We start from the raw sequence: 26,236 nt of genomic DNA on the forward strand, positions 1-26,236 counted from the left end.
GAAGTGGTCTAGTATTGCAATAAATTATTAATCTGATTAAGGAGCACTGCAGGGAGATTAATGCCATTACTAAGCCATGTGTCAACCATTGGGAGTAAAACCACAATGGTGAATGGGTCCAAGTATTTTCTGCTAATTGTTTAAAAATGCAGTACAAATTATCTAAATACCTGAAAGATGCTACAGTACATAGCTCCAGGCATGATAAATCAGACTTTTTGAATGGGTTCTTCATTAGAAGCCTTTAAGGTCTGCATACTACAAAATCTTGGCAAATCAGTCAATACCCCACTCTTGAGCTTTGAAGCCTTTGTGTCTTAAGGCAGTTGCTAACAAGTGGCTATATGCCAAACTGTGCCTAATGCAGTTTTACAGCCTTGTTGTGACAGTAGTGTAGTTTATAGCCTAATATTAGCCTTCAAACATCCTGAAAGTGATTAATTTGTGAAGATTATTTTGGTAAGCAAAACAAGTATCAAACATTTGTTTCCCACTGCTTATTTTCTGCAATGGCACAAAATTCCATAAAGGGAATCGGGGCAACATTAGCTTCCAGAAACCTACAGAAAAACATCCCTGGGCCACTATCGAGGCTGTTCTGAATCAATATGTTAACAGACATGGATTTAAAAGTGAATGGGTTTTGGTTAGATGCCTCATAACATATGTGGTAACACAAGCTTTAGTTCATTACATTAAAATACCAGCCTGAATTTAAGTTTTCATGGCTAAGTGAGACTATAAAACATCAAATAGCCAAACATGGCTTTACAGCCTCATGGTGGGGATGTTAAGTCATACAACCATACCAGTTAGCTAAAAAGCAATTAGCTTTTTACTTTTGGAAATTGCATTTAGGTTTCAAAACTTTGTTATCTTTAACAAGTATTAAACATTGCCAGATCTTATGTACTGCAATAATCCATAGGCTTTTTGACCACACTAACTTCTGCATCAGCCTACATAAAGTCATCCCTGCAGTACTTTCACTTTGTAGGATGCAACTTACTCAGGGCTCAAGCACTGATCACACTAAAATGAACTAACATTTTCTCATTTAGGAAATTCTAGTCACCAGTTCAGGCGTAAGATTTACTTGTATGTTATGCTTATGTCAAATCAGACCCACAATGGACAATGAAAGAAAATGCTCCAAAACCAGTTTATTTCCACATTTTTGTCCAGACCTGGTGCCTACATGACCCACAATGGCAGTCATTAGTTGTGTTCAAATTCAGGTGTTATTTATGTTGCAGCAAAAGTGCCCTCAAGCAGAAGTTATTAGTGGGCTACAAAGTTGTTCCTACTTCACTTGTCGCTTCTTCCAGTGGTGTTTAGTGGTATGCTAAACATGTAAAAAGACTTTTAACTCACAGCCACAACTTTCTCTTATCATGTACTGTAGTTCAGATCTGTACTGAGTTTTGAGCTACTCAACCTAGTTACATGAGTTTGCCCTTTTGTTAATTCAGTGTTTGTTCAAGTCTCAATCAAAATACAAGAGCATTTTGGAAACAAATTTATTGAGCTCTATTTAAAATCCTTGCAGTACAATCCAGAATATGGAGTCACTTTAACTTGAGATGATCCTTTAGCTCCTGTTAAGAGAATTCAAGGTGAAAAAAAAAAAAAAAAAAAAAAAAAAAAACCCACCTTACATTTGACCAAATTTCAAATTAGCAGCCAACCTACCTTTCTTTCTGTTTAGAAAACTGGATACTTTGATGTACTGAGCAGGAGGCCGGTAACCAGGTCGAATTGAGACTGGTCTCCTGGTGCGTCTGGTAGTGGGCACTGTAGTGGGCTTGATGGTGGGACTCAAACCTAGAATACAAGACCAAACAGAGTGTGATAATCTGATGGGTTACACTGTCGTTTATTGAGGTTAATATTGAACCACCTACCGTCAGCAGTGGAGTGTACAGAATGCACAATGCTGCCGACACCAACACTGTCAGACTCAAACCTGTAGACTGAGAAGAGGCGAAACAGTCCAGCCAGCAGCTGATAGGTGCACTGTATCGTCACCCTGCAAGACAAGAGGCATTATTAATCTGCTTTATAACAAGAGGTGTAAATAACCAAAAAGAAGCTGGGGTTGAAGATCTACCTCTCAATAACACTGCTGGGGCCTGCTGGATTTTTCAGAGAACGCAACTTCTTGCTGAAGAAAATCTCATTTTCATAGGTCACATTCTCCTTGTAGAGCTGGGAAAAAAAAGCATTACAAGGACATCATTTAGCAATGGTGTACACGCTACATTGCCAGATGATGTCGTTTTGTGGAAATAAGTGTTAACCATTTAAATCAGCAGTACCTTGACTGTGGATCCACAGCTGTTGAGTGGAAAAGAGAAGAGTGCCCTTGTTTCGTCTGCCTCTTTGGGTCCACAGTATTTGTCCACGAGGTTTGTTCTGGCAGGATTTCCTCCACTTGGGATGGCCAGAGACAAGTCAGCCACCACAGTCATCCTCCCGTCAGTTGAACACACTGAGAAAGATCATATTTTAAGTTGTGTCAGCTATATAAAAAAACACCACTGTCTCTTCAAAGAGAAAAAAGAAAACATTTTGCTTACTAATGAATTCAGCATTGGAGAATGGGCAAGTCTTGACAGTTGAACTCTGGACTTCTGATGTTTCATGATCCCGCATGAGGATCTCGAAGGTGCCAGAGAAGCCATACAAAGTGATGTCCTATTTAAAAAATAAGTATAGCGACTGATCTGCATGTTATACACTAACACAACTGCTGATGCTTCCAACAAGTCATCGTCCTCATCTCACCTTGTACTCATAGCCATGAGTGAAGAGCGGCACGTCGAGCAGCAGACTCTGGCTGTCGTTGCTCATGATGTAGCCGTGCTGGGCCGCCAGCTCTGATGTCAGCGGGTCTGAGTCGATAGTGATCTCCCACAGGTAGTCAAAAGGCCGGTGGTCCAGTCTGAAGCTGATGCCCAGACTCAGTACAGACGGCATCAAAGACTGGAGGAGCTGTCAAACACAAGACAATGTGTTACCTGATTCATGCACAAAGTGGAACTGAGCAAGTCCAAAAAATTAAGTTAGTGACTTACAGGCGTCAGATAACGCCATGACTGATGTCAGCTGGTAGAAAGGCTCGTTTTCAGGTTCAACAGTCAGTGTGAAGTTGATGTCCAGTCTGTGCTGCATCGCTGCATTTTCTTTAGAGAACTAGAGGAAAAAAAATGGATACCTCTTGTACAAACAAGCATGAATCTGGATAAAACTGGACAAAATTTAAAACCCTTTACCTCCTGCATGACAACAGGGTGATCAAAAGCCACCTGCAGAGTGTAGCCATGAGTGCTGTTGGGATGAACAACCTCTGTGATGGTGTGGCTGCTCATGTTTGTCAGTGGAACTGAAAATTCATGTCCATTCAAATTAACAGCAGCCAACTCAACATCCTCAGGGACGTCTCCGAGGTAGACCGTGAACGTGCGCTCCTCGGGAACTGTTCCTTGATTGAAAAAAAAAAAACAAAAAAAAACAAAACATTCAGATTATGGCTGCATCAACATGAATGCATTTGTGATTAGACTTACTGTTTTCAGTGAAAACAGAGCGTGGCAGCAGGGGAGTAGCCAGTGTCCTGTGGAAACGAAGTCTGGTGTCTACATGATCCTCGTCCACAGAGATTTGCTCCAAGTAGAGATGAAAGATGTAGAACTCGTGGAGGCCGTCAGACACCAAGCTCTGCAAAAAGTTTATAAAAAAATAAGTTAAAAAAACCCAACCAACTCAAAATAACATTGTGGGATAGTCAGCATATTATATTGGTATCTTGTAAGGTGCTTTTCTCACCTTCCTGTATCCTCCATCAGCATTATACGGGATGCTGATCTCAACTGTAGTGTTGTGCTTTTCTATAATGTAGCCTCTCTCCTCTGCATCTGGCTGCTCCACAAGTTCACCATTGACTCCAATGTTGAGCTGTGTCTCATGTAGACCGGACACCAGCGGGTGCAGCACCTCCGGAGTCTCCCACATCATGTAGCCACTGTCATCATAAGATCCTTCATCTGTGGAAATCACACCAGTTAAGAAGTTGTCATGAGGCAAACAAAAAACAAAAAAAGCAAATGTGAGATTGTAATACTAACGCATGGAGCAAGCAGCCTCCAGGTCGACCATGAGGACGACCCAGTTTTGTCTGGAGAACAGAGTTGCATGGACCACCTCTACTGGAACACCATTCACCTGCAGAGAGACTCAATCAAAACCTGCTTGGGACTGCAGACTTTAACAGACACTGCGCTTCCGTGCTTTTAACCTCAGTGCTGAATGAGTCAGGTTGTCCATACGGCGTACGAAACACCAGCCTCCCATTTGTCATGTCAAACGCATACCCCTGCTTACGAGCTTCAGAGAGTTTCATGGGAACTGACTGCTCCCCATCTCTCTGAAACATCACCTGCCAGTCTGAAGTAGCCGAGGCATAGGCCTACAATAAAGAAGTATTCCATTAATAACCCAGATATACGTGACAAGAACATCAATATTCAATAGTCCTCATGAAACGCACAGGTTGTAGAGCAGCATTCTTGTCATCTGTCTTTGTCTCAGATGGACATGTGATTTCACTCCTCACAGACACCTAGAGAGAAAACAAATTATTAGTAAACAATTGAAGAAATCCTCAGAATAATATTACAAGATGTAACCAAGCTTACCTCCATGTAGTTGACCTCACAGGTAATCTCTCTGGGAGCCCAGGGGAGAGAGGGAGAACAGGTCTTGTTCAAAGGATAGGTGACCTCATTTCCTCCATGTGTTGCAACCAGGTTGAAGTTGAATATGAACACTTCGTCATCCTGAAAGGAGAAAATGATGGGATGCTGCATCTAATCGAAACTGTAAAAGTCTTGAACTGTCTCATATGCAAGTTGTACGCACTTTGTTGTCAGTGTGACAGCTGAAGTAAGAGGCTCGGAGCTCCACATGGCCCGCGAGAGGGAGGACACTGACGGTGTAGCCACACTGAGCTGCATACTCCTTAGTGATGGCGTACACACCTGTCCCATCTGGAAGAAAACCCAAATCAGTTAGACCTAACATGTCCTTGAACACAAATTGTGACCTACATTTTTAGGCCACACTGGGTGACTTTGATTAGATGTTTGATTTCAGTGGGTGCTAATTTCTATTGAAACTGTGCAGAGCTTACCGACAACCTCAAAACGAGGTGAATTCCCAGTGAACGAGAGATCAACAGCTATCATGAAGAAGCGGTCATGACACTCCATATGAAGAACTTCTGCATGGACAAAATAAAGTGTCAAAACTGTTCACAATTATTACAACTATAGGCTAACAAACAAATATTTTCAACTCTTACCATCAGGAATTTGACCACATTTTGCAGTTGTCCACACAAACAGGAGCAATGTCACACTGTAAGACAAAAGTAGGTATAATTACAAAAATACAGGTGCACTGACATCAACTAACAGCTTTTAAATTGCCAAGAAAGCACCTTACCTAAGGCAAAACCCAAAAGCCATAGCCACTGATGTGCTGGCAGTGTCTAAAGCTAGCCTAGCTGCTAGCAAACTACTGCTAACCAACACAAGCTAAAGCAAACACTTGTTTCGAGTTGATCCTGACAGAAATCCCAACATGTGCAGCTGCCTGCTACACCTGCTTTTATAAATCCATTTCTTTACCAACCAATCACAGGCCTTCAGGTGTTACAGCCACATGTGCAGCTCATCAGCAATCGAGCTGCCTTTCAATCAGCTGGAGCTGATGAGGTTGGAGTTGCCTTTTAACCTCATGGGTGAAGAAATGGACCATAAAAGCAGGTGTAGCAGACATCAGCACATTAACACTGGATCTTTGGCCACAGCACTGGCTACTGTATAATTTTGGAAAAATGCTACAAGGTCAGCAAGAGTTAAGTAGGAGATAAGTAGTGGGCATGGATGTTTGAGGCAGGACTTGATTAGAAGGCATTAAACTTATACAGGATTATACTATACAGGATTTTCTGAAAACACTTTTCATAGATTAATACAGAGGTAATCTTTCTAAATCACTAGTGAGTCACTAAAAGTGGGTGGCGGTGACTTTTTCTGTAGAGACTGCCCACTGCTGCATTTTCTTCTGTTTTACAGTGCTCAGGGTGTTTATGAGCATGTGACCCCACAATGCTCAGGTGGGGTCGGGGCTATCAAAAAGCAGTTTACATGAGGAAAAACGTAACGTCTGCACAGTTACTCCATGCCACACAAGAAGACATTTCAGCCAACCTGGATCTTCGTCAGGAGTAAATGTGCGGGCACAACTTTTTCCCTCACAAGCTATTTTCAACATGAAATGCCATTTTCAAAAGTCACTATAAATGTGTGTTTAAGTGGGCAGTTCCTCTCTAAAAAGCTCCAAAAGTCTCTATTTCAGTTGTACATACTTAATGTAGACAATGTCAATGGTTGTATATCACTAATAATCTAACAAAATCATGGATTACCAGTGGCCTACATGTTTTCCAAAAACAGCAATAACTTTTCATTTTCAACTTTTACATCTCAATATAATAGTGTTCATTTATTTAATTTACAGGTCAAGTGTGCGGGAACACGTGTAGAGCATCAGTAGGAGCAGAACGGAGACAAACATCCATGTGATCCACACTGAAACTCAAGGAAAGAGGAGACAGAAGGTTACTAAAATATACAAATTATCTTTGACATAATTTGAGCCCCTGGCATTCAGTACTAATACAAAGTTAACTGAGCACATTTTCTGCAGTCTAAATAAAGTTTGAATACCTAGATGAACGTTTTGCTGTCACTCCAAATTCCATCTTAATTCTCTTTGGTCTGATGGACTGGAAAACAAATCACACATTTACATAAATTATATGTGTCACAAATTAACCTGTGCATTTTTTTATACACCAACTTTTTACAAACATACCTGTGTTTGCAGCCTCCCTGCGAATGTTTTTGACTGGCATAGGTGGAGTATCCAGAGAGGAGTTCAAAGGTTGGTGGGTGGCGAGAGTACTGCTCTCGTTTGCTGGGTAGCGACACTGAATTGTCAGCCTAAAACAGAGAAGACTTACATCATCACCGTCATTTGGTTTACAGACAGACTAACTGAGCTCAGTGTTTACGTTTCTCACCTGTACGGAGAATCTCTGTGTATGAGTGGAGCATCTAAAGGCAGAAAATCTTGGTTGTAACTGATCTGGTTTTCATAAACAAGGAAATTCCCCTCTGTCTGAGGAAATATAAGGAGATGAGAGACAAAGCCATGAAGTGCATTTTCTGTGTGACTTTAGATTTGATTGTCTCACAGTGACAGTTGTCCCACAGGAGTCCAGGCTGAAGCTGAACAGGGCTCTGGCACTGTCTGTTTCCATGGGAACACAACTGGGGTCCAATAGCGTGGTTCGGTTGGGGTGAGTGGGCGGGATGGTGTGGGTGGTATCGACTACTGCCAACATCTTCCCTTCTGGCAAACATACTGTCACAGAAACACTGTCAAGATTATTATTAAATGAAATAAATACGTTCATGCTTCAGTTTTGAGTTTGTGGTATATACCGAGCAGTTCTCTAACAGGAAAGGTGCATTTGTGAATGAGACTGTCTTCCACTTTCAAAGTCTCTGCGTCCACAACAGACACTTCCACTCCAGAGACAAGACCCTGCAATGTCAGCTCCTGCATGGGGAAAGAAAAGGAGCAAACGTGCATCATCACAACCGAGATGTGATGAAGTGACAGAATTTTTTATTAAAACACTGAAGGGCTTGTTTGACCAAAGTATCCGTTATGTGTGAAAATCCTCTTTGTATTAAAGGGTAGCTTCAATATTTTTCAACCTGGACTCTATTTTCGCATGTTTTGTGTCTAGGAGACAGAAGGAGTAACAACAGGACTACAAAATCAAAAGCAGCAGCTAAATAATGCAAAACTGGAATCAAATGTTATGTCATATCAGGTTTAAAAAAAAAAAAAAATTATGATTGATCACCACATGGTTCATCCCAGGACTGTCGAGGGGTATTTCCACAGTCAAGTAGTCCTCCTCCGCCTCCACCACAAACCTGCCCATCTCCACCAGGTCCCAGTCCAGCTTGTGAGCACCGAGGAACAGCTCCCACTGCAGCTTGGCCTGGGCCCCGTGGTGCAGCAGCACCAACAGGCTGCTCTCTGTGCACTTCCCCTCCAGCTTTGGTGAACTCGGAGCTGCACCAGCACAGATACGCCATCAGTATATTAATCTTAACTGCACAAACTGGTCTGAATCAAAGGGTATACATAATCACTGACCTGTGTATTCAACACGCTGCTCTATAGTGGCATGATGGTAAAACACCTCTCCACTGGGTGAGATGTTAAGAGTGAAGGTGAAAGAGAGGCTGTATGTCTTATAGCCACCGCCTATATACTGGGATTAGACAACAGGTGGTTATGGATATTTTTTTATTTTACAAATAATAAGAACTGCTCATTAATCTCACCTGTGGAATAATTTTTGGATGTGACAACGGGAAACGAAGCTGGTATGAGTGGCTCCCGGTGGAGTGGGAGAGCCTAAACACACCGAGGTCGTCTGAGTCACTCTGGGTCCAAGTTAACGGGTCACCACCTCCATCGACTGTCACCCTCCTGAGAGACACATCCGGTGCAAAAAGGCCAAAAGTGACAAAGAACAATCCCTCAGATGGGACTGTGTCTGTGGAGACAGAGACAGATCAGTGACGTTAGTGTATTCAACACATTGGAAACCTAAAGGCTATGCATGTAAATTGTAAAATGATGGATAGATTCAAAACAAAATTGACTCTTTAGCCTAAACAAGATCCAATGTTCCTTTTCTACTTAGAAGACATCTTATGTCTTAGTAAATTTTACGCAAATAACTTTGCTTACAGTCACTATATCCTGATTGTCGTACATGAAATAGACCATTTATGGAAAAAAAACATGTTTTTCTGCCTCCTCATAGTGCTCCTTAAGGCATTTGCAAGAATTCGCTGCACCTCACCAAAAACAACTAGGACCGTCTCTAAAACAGTGTCAATAACTGTTCGTGCACACACTGCTCAGCCAGCAACAGCACACACAGCAAAGACAAGTAAACAAAACAACAAATTTCAAATGACTGATGACCAGCGAAATGAAAGATGTAAAAATGAAAGTGTTATTTAGCTTAACGTCAGACATAACTTCAAATGTGCTAAATCAAACTTTCAGATATTTTTGTATTATTTTTTTAATAAGATTTCACCTGAAATCCTTTACTTGAAAAGTAGAATTTTGCACACACACACTGTTATGACAAATTAACAGGAAGATGCAACCTTGCCTCTCTCTGTAAAAGAATATTGACTTACAACCCAGCCCTGCTACACCATCTGTATTTTTAACTGTTTTGTTCTTTTACTATCAACTAAATTTACATAAATTAACAAGTGAAAATGCCCTAAGAAAGCCTTACTGTTGGCGAGGACTGGGATTTGTGGGATGAGAGGAGTCTGAAGGAGCCTGAAGGAGCGATGCTGTGCGAGAGGCCAGCGCTCGTCCTCCCACTGACTCATGAAGAACAGATCCACAGACATGGACTGGCTGTACTGTCCCCTCACAACACCACTCTGGAGGAATTACAGCAGGAAAACCCCACATCAGCCACTTCAAACATTTTGTACAATTTATTTCTATTTCTATATATTTTTCACACACACAAAAAAGGAAAAAATAGACATATTTACATGCTAAATAAATATTTCTGTTGCAACATACCGCAGTGGAAATATATTTTTTCTTTATCATCCTTTTAATAATTTTATTATCACTCAGTTTTACCCAGTGGGACACAGTGACACTGTCCTATAGTAAATTTTGTATACCTTAATGTGTCCACCACGGGCTCCAAAAGGAACCCTGACCTCCACTCTTTCCTCCTGCAGGCTGATCTTGTATCCCCTCTCTTTACTTTCAGACTCACTCAGAGCCTGTCCATTCACTCCAATCCTCACACCTCTGTCCCTGAACTGACCGTGGACTAACGGAGACAGAATATAAGGGACAGTCCACAGTAGGACAGACCCATCAGCTGTAGCCTCATCTGAGAGGGAGAAAAGGGACAGAGCAAGGAAATATTACACTCTGGTATTTAACAGCTGCACATTAATGCAATACTGATACACTGTACTGACTCAGAGTGCAGGCAGCAGTGATGTCAACAGCGAGGAGTCGGTGCAGGATGGTTGCTCTGACAATCTCTAAATCCACTTCACTCTCCTGGGAAAAACACCCACACACAGCGTCCAGGAAAACAAAAGCACCAAAAGAGAGGATTTTGACCCCTGAATCCTGAGCAAATTGGCTTGACTTCATTCAAAAAACATGGGAAGAAGTTACACATTATGAGTTACAAAAACATTACCTGAAATTTAGCCAAAAAAAACCCAAAAACAAAGACTAAATCATGAAAGTTCTTCTTTCTTTTGTTAAAAATAGTAAACAATAGATAGATAGATAAAATAGTTAATAGTAATCATATTTATAGTAATTATGAATATAGTTTCTTCCTGTTTTTGCCTGTGTTAAAAAATGATTATTAACTTCTCATAATTTCCTTCTCTCCTTTTTTTTAACGAATTATCAGGTTACGTTCTTGTCACCTTTTCCTAATTTCTTGCAATTTGTGGGACATCTCTGCAAAGTTGCTCACTGCAGTTTGAGCCGTGTTTTCAGAAGAAATTAAACCAATCTGCTTGGGCTTTAAAGGCTTAATTGAAATGTGAAAGGCGTCTGATTAGAGCACAAGAAAAACTGATGTCATTCCAGGTTTCAAAGGATTAAACTGAATATTCAGATCTAATCACCAGCTAAGAATATTGTCCCTGAGTACCTTGACTAAGTATGACAGAGGGGAGGAGTAGGGGCAGCGGAAGGTGAGGTGAGAGCCACGTAGTGAGATGTGGTAGCCCAGAGCAGCAGCTTCATTCAGGGACAACACCCTCGCTTCCTCTGGCAAATCGTCGTCACTGTGAAACATCACAGCCATCGCTGCCTCATCAGCATCCTGCTCAGTGACAAAGAGGTGTTTAATTAACTTTTTGTGAAGCCACAGAGCAAAACATCATTTAAAGACATATATGCATTCTGCACACAGGAAGCAACTTTTCTGACTTTTTTCTATCTTGGGAATTATTGTTACAATAAATGCAAAGTTAAAACAAACAAACACATTTCTTAGCATGTGCCATTTACTGACCATCCTCTCATGTTTGGGTGTAATGGGCAGGACAGGCTGCTGCACGGACACCTAGAGAGCAAAAGACAAGGCTTGGTATTCCATCATAAACTGCTCAAATCTTCTTTCAACCATCTTTTCATTTCCCTTTTTTTCTTTCACCTCTTTTATTCTCTTTTGCCCCTCTTCTTCTCTCTTGTACTCTTTGTATTTGTACTCTTTCATATATTTGCATTGTAAGTGGATAATTCTTGTGTGTACCCTCACACGTATACATATATTTATGTATTAGCATATGATATTCCTTGTATTGTATTTTGTTATTTTTATTTATTAATTTATTGCATTTCTGATTTTGCTTTCTTAGCCATTGGTTGTTGTACAGGGAGGTTGAAATTATGGGAGGAAAAAATTATACAACTATGAAATATAGCGGGCAGAATTTTGGATTAAAAAAATGGTAAATGATAAAAAAATAAAAAGTTAAAAAAATAATCTATTTTTTTTCAACCATAGCACATTTGGAAATACAAACCCTCTAAATTAAACACAAATCTTTCCTTCTTAAACACAGTAAATTCTCAAATCTTTTCCATCTCTATCATAAGTGTCGATCTGATGACACAGCTATGCAGGTAATTAATTCACCTCCATGTAGTTTTCCTCACAGACGATCTCTCTGGTGCTCCAATGTCCCTGGAGTGAACAATGCAGCTGGAAAGGATACACTGCCACCTTCCCATCTGCCTGCAGGTTCACAAACCAAAGACGCAGGTCATACTCTGTGTCTCTCTGCAGAGGAAAGATACACAAGTGGTGTGTTGTTAAGACTGCAGTCCTGTGACATGTCAATGTTTAAAAATGTAGAAAAATCTACCTCGCTGTGGACGTGACAGGCCAGGAAGGAGGCACGAAACACCAGATCTCCTACATCATTGATCAGGACGGTGTAACCACAGAGCGTGGCCTCCTGATCAGACAAGACGTGAAATCCATACTCATCTGCTGGATTACAGTAAAAGGTCATCAGGAACAATGGATATCTAAGCAGAACCAAACCTTTTCTATCTACTAAGAACTACTTTGGTCCTCATTTTTCTAAACGAGGATAAAGAAACACACCTTCAAAGTCAAAACGGATCATCCGGCCAAGGAAGATGGACTTGACAGAAAGTAAAAAGTGACGATCCAGGCATTTGGTGTGAAACGTTTCTGAAAACTTTGAGAATGGCATTAACTACACCCAAAACAAATGCATTATGTGGATTTTTTAAATTTGAAAATGCATCTCACTAGGAACTGTATTACAACAAAAAAATACATGCAGCAAAATGGGCCTTAAAATGTAGTATTATTGTATACAGATTTTTGGTGGAATAGTATCATAATTCTAATCCTATAAAAATTACATACAAATTCCAATAAAAACAACTAAATCAATTAATTATTTTTTGTTTTACATTGCCCGACACACTGCTTTAGTGGTGATATAATGCATAGCAGTGGGACACAATTCAATGCTTTGAACAAACTGTACATTTGATTATTTGGTGTGATTTTGCATAATTTGCCATTTTCTAAAGCCATGTTTGATATCTAAAAATATTAGCAGTAATACTGTACTAATTCATCAAGGTTAATAAACCTGACTACAACAAAATCAAAAATTAAAACTAGGTGTGATAATGTTTTTAACTGAAATAAAATTAAAAACAAAACTAGCTGAAAAATTATGTTCTTACAAAACTAACTAAAATAAAGTGCTTTAAATTGTAAACAGGGAATATCTTCAGTTTGTACGTGCATTTTATAGCTATACATAATGTCTTGCCCAAATACCCTATTACAACATAAATCCCTAAAACAAGCAAAACTAATACTGAAACTTCTGAAAAAAACTAAAACAAAACATTTATGAATGTTTTTAAGCAATAAAACTAAACTAAAACGAGCAGCTATCTGAAAACTAAGCTGAATTAAAAACAAAAACTCACAAAAAATACAAAACCATAACAATAATTACCATCCCCTACACAGTATGTGTATGTGTAAAAAAAAGAAAACTTCTGTTATTAGACCATGTAATGTTAAGGGAGGCAACACAATTACAGTATGAAGCATTACACACTGCAACATATCATAATGTACTGCAGACTAGAGCTTTATAACAGTGATAACAAGATTTCCCCCGACATATTAAACTGTATATGGAAAGGTAGTATATTAAAATTAAAGAAAACATTTTATTAGTGTGGCTGAAGTAATAAAACCACAACTTGCCTGGGGATCCAAAGAGTCTCCTGCAGGACCCACCAAAGCTCACTGGTCATTTCTTACTGCTAGTTATAAAATAAAGCTTTAAGGTACGACTCATTGCTACTAAACTGGTGTTACCTGTTGGCACTGGACTGCTGACACAGACAGGTGAGGCGAGGAGAAACACCACACTAAAACAAACACACGCCATCAGTCGTTGAATGAGTTAAAAACGATGCTTTTACCTTTAAGTTTGGACTCACCTACACAAAATATGTACAGATATTTTCATCGTTGAAGAGCAAACTTAGCTAGTTCATGTATATGTCTCAATTTCAAAGCTTTATGTCGAGAAATCTACCTTCGCGAGTGCCGCCATTTTCACTCACCTGTTAGTCTTCTTCTTCTTTGTTCGGGTTTAACGGCGGTTAGCGTCTGCAAAGTCGCATTACCACCACCTACTGGATGTACCCGAAGGTATCCACATACTAACAAGAAACAACACCAAAAATAACCCAACGATACTAGTTTCATACCCCTCCCCACCCTGTATCCTAAGCTAATTGACGAGCTAAGCTAACAGACAAGCTAGTTAGCATTCACTTACGTCTTCTTTGTCTTCCTCTTTACATAGCTAATATTTAGCCTCAAAGTTAATTAACAAAAACTTTCCTGGGTATTTTAATTAACTCTTTTTGTCGAGTGTTGAATGAATAGGGCAATGAATTTTAAAATAAAACGTTTTTTTTATCGACACCAAGTGGACAGACCGTGTCACTGAGGAAAATACGATTCTAGGATGGTGAAGGCATGACCCGCCCCAATCTGCCCTTCTCTGCCTCTGATTGGCTCGCCTGCTCCAACGCTATGAGTACCAGCCAATCAGAGGGCGGGTCATACCATCTAAGGAATATAAACTTTGTGGTGAGTTTGATCAAAATGCTAACATATGTACACCTAAGAGTTACATTTTCAAAACATTTCACACACAAAAAGTCGCCCACATGAAACTACTTTTTTTTGCCAATGCTGAAACACTCACAAAACATTGAAAACATGAAGCAAAAACAAATATTTCCTTTGAACAACTTGTGGTCTAACTGATACATTATTTCAATCATTGCACAACACACAACAAAATTAAGCTGGCAACCTTATTTTGTGCCACAAGTCGAGCCATTTGTAGATATTTTACAGCCATAATGTGTGCCCCAAAAATGCAAACAAGCATATTACAGCATGAATTGTTTTCTCCAGAGATAATGTACTTTTCCGCACTTTGCACCTTCATTCTGGGGCTTTTTTATGCCATTTTTGGAAGACATGCTATAATATTACATTTTTAGGCTAAGATGTCATATTATAGAAAGAAAATAGGGAAGCAGAGCAACATGTGTCAGGACAGGATTAGATAAAACTGGCTATTTAACAACTTTTAATCAAGATAACGTTCAGGAAAAAGTCGCTATAAAGGCATACTTGAAGAATTAAACACCCATTTTATTTTTATACATACTTCTAAACTGTGATTTTTGACTTCCTCATATTCACTTTAACCTCTGCAACCACAATAACGAGTGAATAAATGCGCAGAGAAATCAGAAATCTCACAATATGTTCAGCGGTCTTGTTGATTAGAATCATACATACACATGATTTTATTCTCTTTCCACATTAAATTAGGACTTACTTGTACATAGAAAATCAACGGGTGGAAAACCTACAACAAATAAAATCGACATGGTTTACAAGGACTTTAAGATAAAATGAATATACAAAAAAAAAAGACAGAAAAAGTATCGGTCGTTAATCTGCTGCCATAATCCTACAGTTTATGAGCGTTGTGCCTCTATATGGTGCTTACAACAACAGGGTAGATTTGAATGCAACAAAGCAACATGCTTCTGGCGGGAATGTCTTCACGAGCGGCTGTCGAACATGAAGCCTTCTCTCACAAAGGCACACAGTCAAGGTGCTTCTCTAATCCGTTCATAAGCAGACGATACAACGTGAGGGAATCAACTTTCAGTTACCACAACTAAACTGTCCGCAGTCTGAACAATATACTGATTAAATGACAAATTTAGTTAAAAAAGGTAAAGACAGCAAAGGAGCAGTATATTAACAAAAAAATACAGTTTGCAGGAAAATTAATGCAGAAGATATTTGATAAATAACATATGAAAGATCAAACATATAGAAAATAAAGATATAAAACATTGGCAATATACAGCTTGTAACAGAATGCACGGTATGAATGAAATGAAAAAGTGTTTTACAGGAAATGTTGGGTGTATAACTGTATTTACCTTTTGAAACCTGGGGCAAAATGATTTCCTTAAAACATGGGAAGAAAAAGAAATGAGGCAAAAATGTAGTGAGAAATTATATGAAAATTGGTTAACAGAAAAAAAGAAAGAAAAACATAAAAAAAAAAAAAGTGAATGAGCTGGAAAAAGTGCTTAAAATGATAACAATTTTAAATGTGTAATTATGATAATTAGCTATGGATATACGTTTTCCCTTAACATTTTCCTCTAGCTTTTTAAAAAACTATTTTCTAAATCTGCTAATTTCTTGCAATTTGTGTTTAAAATTCTCATCATGTTGCTTTTTGCTTTTTCCCCCCATGATTTTAAAAGAAAATGCACCAATTTTCTCAGGGTTCAAAGGTTTTAATACTTGTGTAAGGTGACTGGAAGCAGCACAAGAAAAGTGATCCAGGTTTCAAATGGTTAAACACAACAAGAGCCTCAGATTTTCTCACTCACGCTATTTGAAAAGCAGCTTCAACTAAACTCATTTAAAGGGGATATGTTACACAATATTCAAACAAGAGCAACATATGAGGCGCCTCCTGGGCTTTTTCTGTTAATCACCTCAAGCTTTTTTATGTATGTTTTTAATGGAGAAAGTGAGTTTTGTTCTTTTGGATCTTCTCTTTTTACAACAATACAATGTGATGTTTCCCTGTTTGGATAACCAAGAAAAAGCTCTGAGCTGCAAATTAACAAAAATCTTCTGTTCTGGTGTAAACAGCTGAAAGCAGAACTTCGCTTGTTTCTTTTACTACCTTCCTACCCCATGCTCGTTCTTCCTCACCACTCCTCCTCCTCCCTCAGTGCACCAGCTCCAGCTGGCTGGTGGAGAAAGGCAGCACCCCGCTGACGTAGTAGGCGATGCCCAGGGAGAGCAGGGCGATGACCACCAGCAGCAGCAGCACCCTCCAGAAGCCCAGATCCTCCACAAACTCCTGCCAGGTGGTCCTGAAGCTGGACAGGACGCCCTCGCTGCTCTGCAGGTTGGGGTTGAGTAAGGAGTGGCTCTCCATCGCACTGGAACACAGGAAATCACTGTTTCACATAAAGTCTTCACTCCTCCCTTTGTTTCATACATGTAGACCAGATGGATCCCAGGAGTTCAGTTCCAGGTGCACAACGCCGAACGTAAAGACGAAACATGACAGACAGCGAGGAACTGGTGTTTCTGGGGCTAGACTGCACCGTAAGCATGAGTGACAGTGAGCGAAACAGAGGAAAAACTATGCACAAGGCAGCAGACGGCGTTCCGCATTTTATTTTACGACATTTTTATCCCTTATAACATATCAAAACATGTCTTTTAGTAGCTTATGTGCTTTAGTAGGTGTATAGTTTTAATTAAATACATGCAGATATACTTCACGTTGCCTTGTAGTTGATTTCTTACCATTTACAATGTGCGCCTCCATGGATGCAGCCATTGTTGTGCAACGTCAGACTGCTGAAGTCGAAGTACACGAATTTGCCTTATCTAACCGTTTAAACCTTGTTTTCTGTCATTACAGCATTACTCTGAAAAAAATTGAACTTTTACACAGGAATTCGGTTTTTCTTCTTGTTGGTTTGTTTGCACAAAAATGAATTCCAGTCTAATAACAGTCCATCAGCCCCCACACACACGTACCTCTCACTATCGGCCATCTGCATGGTCTCCAGTTTGGAGTGGGGTCCTCTGTTGAAGCCCTTCACCTCCTGCTCCTCCAGTCCTTCCAGCAGACGAATGGCGTCCTTGTTGACGCCGCGTCGCTTCGCCAGCACCAAAGGGGTCGAGCCGTTGTGGTTACTATCAGACAGAACAACCGCACTGTTACACCAAAGAGTCACTGTGCTACAGGGAATATTATGGGCTACTACTTAATAAAAAGGAAAGCACATATTTATCTGCGATTTAAAATATTTCAGGGAGGGTCATAAAAGCTTAAATATCACCTTAACTTCCTGTAAGCATTACATTTCTTACCAGATATCGATCTTCAGCCCGTTGGAAACCAGGAACTGTATCGTATCCACATGACCACACAGATGCAGAGCTGTATTTCCTTGATAATCAGTCGCCAACAGATCGGCCCCGAACTTGTGCAGGAGGCGGCAAATGTCCACATTCCCCCGGGCGGCGGCTAGGTGCAGGCCGGTGCGACCGCGGTTGTCTCGGATGTTGGGGTCACATCCCGTCTCCAGGAGCCTCTTGGCGAAAGGCAGGTCTCCATCGATGCATGCCTGCAGCAGAGGCACGTTGGTCTGCGATGAGTCGTTAATGAAGACATAGGACATGTCCGAGTGGGTATCAGAAAATTCCAGCGTACCTTCAATGAGGATCAAAGAGGAGAAACAGCAGATATGTTTTAGTTACACCAACAATCAAAACAAGTTTTTAATATCAGTTAAGAGCTAAAAGTGATGGAGCATTTTCAGTTGTTGGTCCTAAACTGTGCAACTGCCCCCCCCCCAACAATCAGGTCTTCCCTGTCCACTGAGACATTTAAAAACCTGCCTAAAGACCCATATCTCTTCTTCAGCCCTTTAATTGTTCCCCTATGTTACAAGTCAAGCTATACACACACACACACACACACACACACACACACACACACACACACAAATTCATAGATTGAGACACAAAAGGCTCCTTTGTGGTCAGAGTGGTTAAGTGAGCAAGTTGGTCACACTCAACCTGTGTGAGCTAAATAACCCTGAACAGAGGGACACGGCGTCTTCTGAGTCACTGGACAAGACAACTGTTTTCTGTTTTTAAAATTTCTAGGTTGATACTTCATAACACATCAATCAATCAATCATGTATCGAAGCAGTGGAGCTTTTTTTCAAGTGTATGTCAGCTTGCTGAGTTGTGGAGATGTCACCTGAACATGTTGTCTTTACCATAAATATCAACTTATCTATCGCTAAGAAATACCTCATTTGGTTGGTTGTTGCTGTGATTTTACTTGTAAGCTCTGTGCTGGTTGAATCCTTTCAAAATGACAACTCAAGACTCTGGTCTTAACACATGTTGACCTCTATTTAACACTTGACATTTATAGCTTGACTGAAGATTCTGTTTGGATATCGTGGTAAAATTATGACATGACTGATCAGTCATCTATTGTTATTGTTCTGTTGTTTCTTTTAATATTGTAGTGTTTTAGTATATTTTATTTTACTTTCTGATTTTTCTAATATCTCTTCATAGTGTATTACTATTTCCTCTTAATGCCTTTACATATTTCTTCTTCTCACTTTAATGAACTTTCAGCTGCATTTCATGTATGAAAACATCTTTGATTTACAAAGATGTTTTCATACAAGTGTTATTGTTGTTGTTATTATTATTATTTATTATTATTTATTATTATTATTATTATTATTATTATTATAACACACATACCGGTAACTTAGAAAAAAATTTAAGTCATTCAAGCCATCCTGGTCTGTATCGTTTTACCGTCGACACTTGTCATTTAAGACCATTCTGTGCATTTCATTACCATTATTTGATATTAAAATTACTGTAAACAAACAAAAACAAAACAATTTCACATGGAATATTTCTGTACATGACTTACTAGTGATTCCTCTCACCTGAACATATATGACATTATTCACAGCAAATATTATCTGTAAACGTATAAACTCCGCAAACCACCCGCTAAAATGTCCTTTATGTTCAGGTGAAGTTACAAAAACATCCCAAGAAATCATCTAATCACGGTAGTGAATTTACAACAGTTTGTAACATGCAATGCTAATTGTAGCATTAACCCACTAATTTCCTCTTGAGACAAAGATGACAGCAGCGTCAAACCATAGCAACACATTTATCTTTATGAATATTCGTCTGTTTGCATGAAGCTACCTCATAATTGTACCAAAATAAAACATTAAATTCTGAAAGCTCCAGAAGCTAGCGGAGCTAAAGTTAGCCTGCAAGCTAACGTTTAACACACCGCTAAAACGGAATAATACGCGATTTGACAACTGCAGAAACGTTCACGCGAGCTACGCAAGTAATTTAGGTGCTTTGTAGGTTATTAGTTATATTACTCACCTGTTAATATGTTCCAAATTAGCAGAAAAAAATACAGTTCGCTTCCCTACGAGCTAACGTTAGCAGCGGTGTTGTTGTGATGCTAGGCTTCTTCTGTTTCTGAACTAACATGAGGGCTTTTGTCGCCACCTAATGTCGTGGAGGTGTACTAACTGTTAGTCGTTATACCCATTATACCCTCCCTTTAAAAAAAATAAATATTTATTTATCAGAAATTAGTGGAAAGTACAACAATATTTACCTGAAGATTAGCATTAATAAAAAAATTAAAAAGAACATAAAAAAAAGACACACACACACACCCCCTTCCCAATCACATAAATAAAGAAAAACAGCAACGAAAAAACAACCGAAAATGACCAAGCCTAAAAAATAATAACAATTCTTATTCTTAAATTCCTTGTGATTATGATACTTATAGATGATACTTTCCTTAGCTGCTTACTGTTTTTCCCTGGACATTTTCCCCTACTTTTAAAAAGTAATTTTCTATATCTACTTATTTCTTTTAATTCATAAATATTTCTCACCAAGTTGCCCATCGCCTTTTTCAAAGAGTTAATATCCCTGATGAATGAAGTTGACTTGACTATTCTTGTTACATTCGATTCAGATCTATTTGTATTTTACTGTAGTGGAAGTATTTGGTAACTAGTTATATGTAATTAAATTATAAGATTATTTTAATAATAATAATATTTACAAAGGGGTTACATTTGAATGTATACTTTTCAATAAAAAGTTTATTTGTAGAATATCACATTAATTTGGTTACTAATTTGGTTACATTTTCCATCTTTTTTGTCCACTTTAAAATATTTTTTATAAAAGTATAGAAAAAAATCAAATGTAATAAGTTGCATTACTTTTCTGAAGTTATTATTATATTCTAACAGCGAAGCTAGTAATGTGTAGCCTATTACATTTCAAAAGTAACTTTGAAAACACTGTTTACTAGTTGATTTATAATGAATATTTTGTTTTATTAATATAAATCTGCAGCTAAAGATGTCACATAAGAGTAATGGAGTAAAAAGAACAATATCAGCCTCCAGTATGTAGAGAAGTAGAAAGTACAGTTACATAAAATGGAAGTACTACTATGAAAAAACTGAAGTACCTCAGAGAAATTCTTAGTTTAGAGACTTTATTTCAAAGTGTGTGAGCACAGAAATACACATTTCAGTAACAGACACGTTATTACCATTTTTTTTGTTATAGATCCTCTTTGAGGAAAACTGCATTTCTTTTCTGTCACTCCAGGCATAAAATATTTCAACTCTCGGTTTGGAAAAATGGGGTAAAGACCAAAACAGACAATAAAAACTGTTGTTGCGTCTGTAAATATCATCAGAGGTGAATATACTTTCCATATAAAAACATAATCCGAAAAGCTTTTTTTTAATCATAATATTTAATGTACACATCACTATCTTCCCATTCCCTCCCATCGCAGTAAATAAAACCAGGGGATAGTATCATGATTTAAGTAAAATAATTACAATCTAGATTACAAAACCACAAAGGCTGACAAAAACAAAGAGAAAAATAAAAAAAAACAAAAAAGAAGTAAAATGTGACATGGTAATAAAATCAGGGCTACCAGCAGAGAGACAGAGCTATGTGCTCGACACAGTGGTCATAGTGGTTACAAGTCACCCAGTGGCTTTCACTGTCCGAGGATAACGTTATAAGAAGAGGGTTAAAACTTTTAATTTAAACTGCAAAAAAAAAAGTCAATGTAAAAATGTTAAATTCCATCACTATGGCTGCAAAATCTACATTTATAAACAGAAACCTCTTTCTCTTTTATCCACGGACAGAGAAAATACACATGGACTGGAAAAAAAATAAAATAAAATAAAGAGCTAATAGCTTTATAGACTTTTGCTCCAACATACTTTGGTGGGAAATACAGTAAGCACTATGTACAGCAATAATTAACAATCTATCAGAGAGTGTGTGTGTTTGGTTTCCTGTTACAGATTTAGTGTAAGTGAAGGGTGGTTAGAAAAAAACTAACTAGTTTGGTCACAACATGAAGATAAAAGCCTGTGAAGGTGGAGAGGAAATGCGTTTTGACTTGTTTTTTAACTTGTTCTAACCCACGCGAGTTCACATCAGTGCAATACATATGAATGGGTGGCCTCATTCAAGTCGTTTGTTACTACAGTTAGCTGTTGCAGAGGTTTGTTTTTAGGAATTTAGAGGAAACGTTTAACCAAGTTCAAGTCACCTGTCAGGGTATCGTAGCACCATAGAGTCATACTGTGAAACGTACAAGATCACATATGAAACGTGAAAACTGTTAGAAGTTAAAGGAGCGTGCTGGTCATTTTGCACAAAAACAAACGTTTGCTCTCATCATTCTCATCGTGTTTTGATAGACTTCCTAAATTCCAGGCTGTCACTGGTGTAAAATAATTTCTGTAACATATGAAAATCAACTTGTAGAGAGTTGTAATTTTACTTGAACTAGTTAAATAAATCTATTTAAACTCTGAGTTGCCCGTTTCTGTCGGTTTGAAGAAGCAAATGTTCCAAAAAATCTTACTTGGAGGCTGCAAAAATCTGAGATCTGATAGTGGACACCGGGAAATGTTATTGGCTCAGTTGTTAGCAAATCAAATGACAAACACAGATATTATTATTTTAAAAAATCTGGTTATTTTCGGCGTTGTTGATTTAAAATATAAAGTACATGATTTGTGTACTGTCTGCCAGCAATATCCTTATGTCTTTATCGGTTTTATTGCTTTTTTCTTTTTTCCTCCTTTTTTTCACATTTTGTTGCTTTTCTCTTGTTTTTACATTTTATTCTTAATATTTTCTCCTCATTGTATTTTGTGCATCTGATGTTGCACACACAAAGTAAATACTGTGCATTGGCTTAAAAAGGTTGCACTTTGGCAGGTGACCTTAACATCCCAGATGCTTTTGGATGTTTTCTTCGATGCACGAAGACAAAATGTGCAAAGACAAGAACAACAGTACTGTGACTTTCTTGGACAGGCGTGGCAGGTTGCCAGGCCAACAGGACAATTTTCTCTTTTTTTTAAATGCCAAAAATAATTTATTTATTACAGTGTTTCCACTTGGGTACTATCCTGGCATTTGCTGGTATTCTTTATCAGTGGTTTAGAAAGGAAATAATAGGAGTGTCAGGCAAACCAGCTTTCAAAGTGACATATTTTTATGTTAAATATTTACAGAAACTTTAAAGTATTGAACAATGAACAATATGGGGCGCTTATTGTTCAATATATTTCTCTCAAATCTCCATAATTTGATTTCCATAATGTAATGAAATGAATGACAACCAATGGAGTCTCTAATGCAAAACCTCCAGTTTGTTTTTAGCCGGTGCAGTTTTTCACGTCACATCATCTGTAACCTCACCACAGTTAAAGTGGTTGCAGCTGGCAGTTAATACTTAAGTAAAGGTTGATGGCGACATTTCACGAAAAATGTGTGTTGAACCAGAATCAGGTGACTCTGCTTCAGGTAGCTCAGTTCACAAAAGTAAAAACGAAGCGATGTTTGACTCTGAACTGACGTATCTGAAGCAGCCCTGACGTGTGAGCGGTGCAGTGCTATCCGACGGGGTGGCACTCCGAGGTAGCCGAGAATGATTCTCGCCAAAACCGTAACGAGAAAACAGACACAAAATAAACACAAAGAACATAAACAATAGCACCATTGTCAGTGATAATCTAAGAGAAGAGCCATCTCACTGCAGCCCTTCTCTTTCCATTTCCTCCCTCCAGCTCTTCTGATTTTTTTTTCTTAATAAGCCATTCATTCCTAAAAGGGATCAAAAACTCTAAAAACGGAGTCGATGTTGTTCGACTGGATTCTGAAACCGTCAGAGAAGCAGGAGAGGGGCTCATTTTCAGTCAGTCACATGTTCTTTTATAGATTTCTTTATAAATCAGCTCATCCTCCATCATCAACACCTCTCTCTCTCTTTCGTTTTCCTCTGAGGCGTTAATACATCACCTCCATCCCTCCGCTCCTCCTCCTACTACAAGATCTTGCTGCAGACTTGGCAGCGGCTGACTTTGAAGCGCTCCTGCCCTGCCTTCAGGGTCTCCTGTGCTGGCGAATAGAGAAACTCCTGGCTGGGCTCCACCGTGGTGAGCCAGAAGCTGTACTTATTGGCGAAGTAGTGGCAGGTGCCCTTGGCGCCGTTGCACTCGATGAACGGTGTTGCGCGGAAATCCTCCAGGCAGGAGCCGGGAGACACCAGGGACTGACCGCCGCCCTCAGCGCCGGCTGCCGTGTGCTGCAGGAGAGGAGAGAAGTCAGATCTTTATCTATTCTACATAAACTGCGGCAGGAGAGTAAAATACATCTCATCCTGTTTGCTGGACTTTTTAAAATTTATTTATTAATATTTTATTGAACTTTTTTTTATTGAAAGGGTCATTTATAGTCTTTAGTTTACCATGAGGAAGGAGTATCCTATCCAGAGACTCCTCCAGCCGGGAGGACAGGTGGGGATGGTCATGTCCTGACTGTGGACCGCCACCGGCTGAGACGGCGCCTCACACACAGAACACCTGGATTGGTCAGACAAGAGGAAATAATTAAAAATATACACATGTAATGTTGATGTGTTTTTATGTAAACAGCCCTAAGTGGGAGCAGTACGACTTCAAAATTCACAGAGCCAAAAAAACGTCGCAGCACCTGCTGATGTAAGGGCGTATCTGCTCCTCGGCCACAGGCATCATGGGTATGGGTGCGGTTGTGGAGAGCCAGTAGGATTTGTCGTTGCGGTTGGCGTAGTGGCAGACCTCGTTGGGGGAGCAGTAGAGGAAGGGGATGGTGCTGAACCTGGGGAGGCACGACCCCGGCTGGCCTGGAGACACGAGGAGAGAGACGGGGGTGACACAGTTATTGATTGTGATATCAGATTTCTAGTTTCAGCAAGAAAATGTGAATAAAAAAAGATCACAAATCTCTTTCTTTTGCCCTGATTTTATCTTACAGAGCTTGTTGACTTGACATTTATATAATTTTAACTTCCAGTAAGATTTTTCTCTTTCAGTACTCATTTCACAGCCTCATGGTGTTTAACTCTTGAGCTAAAAGAAACAATGTGGTCACCACTTCAGTATTTAGCAGGATCTTTTATTAGAAATCTGTATTGGATATCTCTTCTAAATCAGCAGTCTTATTGTTCTGGCTAATTTCTTTTATTGTGGAAAGCGATGGGCAGACAGGATGTAGCTGTGAAAGAGATTTTAACTTTACTGATAAACCTCTTCATACCACTGATACAACATGTTATCGACTAAATATTAGGCGTTTCCGTACCGAGGTCCTGGTTGTGCGCCTTCTCCTGTCCCTCCACGTACAGCAGACTGTATCCGTCCCACAGCTTGGCCATGCCCTGAGGACACATGGGGACCTGGGAGCTCTGGCTGTGCTTCACCAGAGTGTAGCCGATGCTGTGACTGCGGCCGACGCCGCCGGGAGGGCCGGGACGACCGGCTGCACCAGGAGAACCTGAAGAAGAAGAAACAAGAGGAAATTTGGGCAGATGTTAGAATTGCTGTTAGTGTTTTTTTTTATGTTAACATAGTAATCGTCCTGGTTGTGGTGTGGGGACATTTATGGGTTAGAAGAGGTTTAGGTAGCACTATTGTTTGTGTTTTTTTGTTATAGTAATAAAAAATATTTCAACGTGTCAGGTTCAAAGGTCACAGACTCCAAGGACTGCAGATAAAATGATAATAAAAATAAAAATAATAATAAAAATAAAAATGATCTTAAAAAACAGTCTAGACTGTATCATGTGAATAATAAATGGTCCAAAGATTTAACCACTTTTCAACCATAATATTGATGCATCATTGGCAGCCTCTATTTTTTTTTTTGAGATTATGAATCTATTTTTGGAAATCTTGAAAATAAGTAACTTATAACATAATATGTAATCTATCATAATATTTCTATTGTTGACTTTAAGTTTAACAACATACAACAGTGATAAAACATCAACACATTAACCATAAAGTCCATATGATGTGAGACAGAAGAACACTTGTAATCCTCACTATTATTATTAATACTATAATATAAAAATAAAACAACATTGACAGATCAGTGTAATAATTTAATAATATGAGGCTACAATTTCATACAAACTGGGTTTATTTTGTTTTTCACAAATTTCTGAGGAAAACTGTTTTAAATTTTGTTATCAGTTGCTTCAAGATATAAGACACAGAGTGACTACTGACCTTGTTCTCCGGTGGGTCCAGGGAAACCTGGGGGTCCGGGATCACCGATGGATCCGGGCAGACCAGGAGATCCGGTCCTCCCGAGTTTACCCACAGAACCGGGACGACCTTTAGGACCTGCAGTAGGAA

The 26,236-nt window shown here is 39.1% G+C and overlaps 4 protein-coding genes across 4 annotated transcripts in view; all 4 read right to left on the reverse strand.

The window, feature by feature from the left end:
- Window positions 1–1,515: 1,515 nt before the first annotated feature.
- LOC121961899 lies at window positions 1,516–5,643 on the reverse strand. Its single transcript, XM_042511998.1, is given in 20 exon segments — window positions 1,516–1,598; window positions 1,693–1,824; window positions 1,905–2,029; window positions 2,111–2,208; window positions 2,319–2,491; window positions 2,580–2,697; window positions 2,788–2,958; window positions 2,960–2,994; window positions 3,078–3,195; window positions 3,276–3,484; window positions 3,570–3,720; window positions 3,829–4,046; window positions 4,128–4,224; window positions 4,298–4,468; window positions 4,550–4,621; window positions 4,698–4,838; window positions 4,921–5,048; window positions 5,192–5,281; window positions 5,363–5,418; window positions 5,506–5,643. Coding segments are annotated over 20 exon segments (2,394 nt in total). The 5' UTR covers window positions 5,529–5,643; the 3' UTR covers window positions 1,516–1,530.
- Window positions 5,644–6,585: 942 nt separating this feature from the next.
- On the reverse strand, window positions 6,586–12,380 carry LOC121962427. The gene is made up of 17 exons (XM_042512683.1): window positions 12,359–12,380; window positions 12,114–12,238; window positions 11,885–12,028; window positions 11,258–11,308; window positions 10,892–11,065; window positions 10,194–10,278; window positions 9,885–10,102; window positions 9,476–9,629; window positions 8,496–8,710; window positions 8,305–8,422; window positions 8,006–8,220; window positions 7,575–7,692; window positions 7,325–7,494; window positions 7,151–7,248; window positions 6,943–7,070; window positions 6,795–6,853; window positions 6,586–6,656 (listed from the first exon to the last, which is right to left on the reverse strand). The coding sequence occupies exons 1-16, from the start codon at window positions 12,378–12,380 to the stop codon at window positions 6,831–6,833; spliced, it is 2,058 nt and encodes a 685-aa protein (XP_042368617.1). The 3' UTR covers window positions 6,586–6,656; window positions 6,795–6,830.
- Window positions 12,381–16,156: 3,776 nt separating this feature from the next.
- On the reverse strand, window positions 16,157–19,981 carry ankrd46b (ankyrin repeat domain 46b). The gene is made up of 4 exons (XM_042511999.1): window positions 19,857–19,981; window positions 17,774–18,116; window positions 17,438–17,596; window positions 16,157–16,827 (listed from the first exon to the last, which is right to left on the reverse strand). Exons 2-4 carry the CDS (start codon window positions 18,082–18,084, stop codon window positions 16,611–16,613), a joined length of 687 nt encoding a protein of 228 aa, XP_042367933.1. The 5' UTR covers window positions 18,085–18,116; window positions 19,857–19,981; the 3' UTR covers window positions 16,157–16,610.
- Window positions 19,982–21,059: 1,078 nt separating this feature from the next.
- Window positions 21,060–26,236, reverse strand: part of col4a6 (collagen, type IV, alpha 6) — a 133,910-nt gene continuing 128,733 nt past the window's right edge. Inside the window, exons 45-49 of the mRNA XM_042512582.1 lie at window positions 26,108–26,224; window positions 25,179–25,370; window positions 24,549–24,720; window positions 24,304–24,418; window positions 21,060–24,141 (exon numbers count right to left, since the gene is read on the reverse strand). Coding sequence (XP_042368516.1) covers window positions 23,881–24,141; window positions 24,304–24,418; window positions 24,549–24,720; window positions 25,179–25,370; window positions 26,108–26,224 — 857 coding nt within the window. The 3' untranslated portion in view covers window positions 21,060–23,880. The remainder of the gene's footprint in view (window positions 24,142–24,303; window positions 24,419–24,548; window positions 24,721–25,178; window positions 25,371–26,107; window positions 26,225–26,236) is intronic.

This window comes from Plectropomus leopardus, chromosome 23 (assembly GCF_008729295.1).
Source record: "Plectropomus leopardus isolate mb chromosome 23, YSFRI_Pleo_2.0, whole genome shotgun sequence".
Classification (NCBI taxonomy): domain Eukaryota; kingdom Metazoa; phylum Chordata; class Actinopteri; order Perciformes; family Serranidae; genus Plectropomus; species Plectropomus leopardus.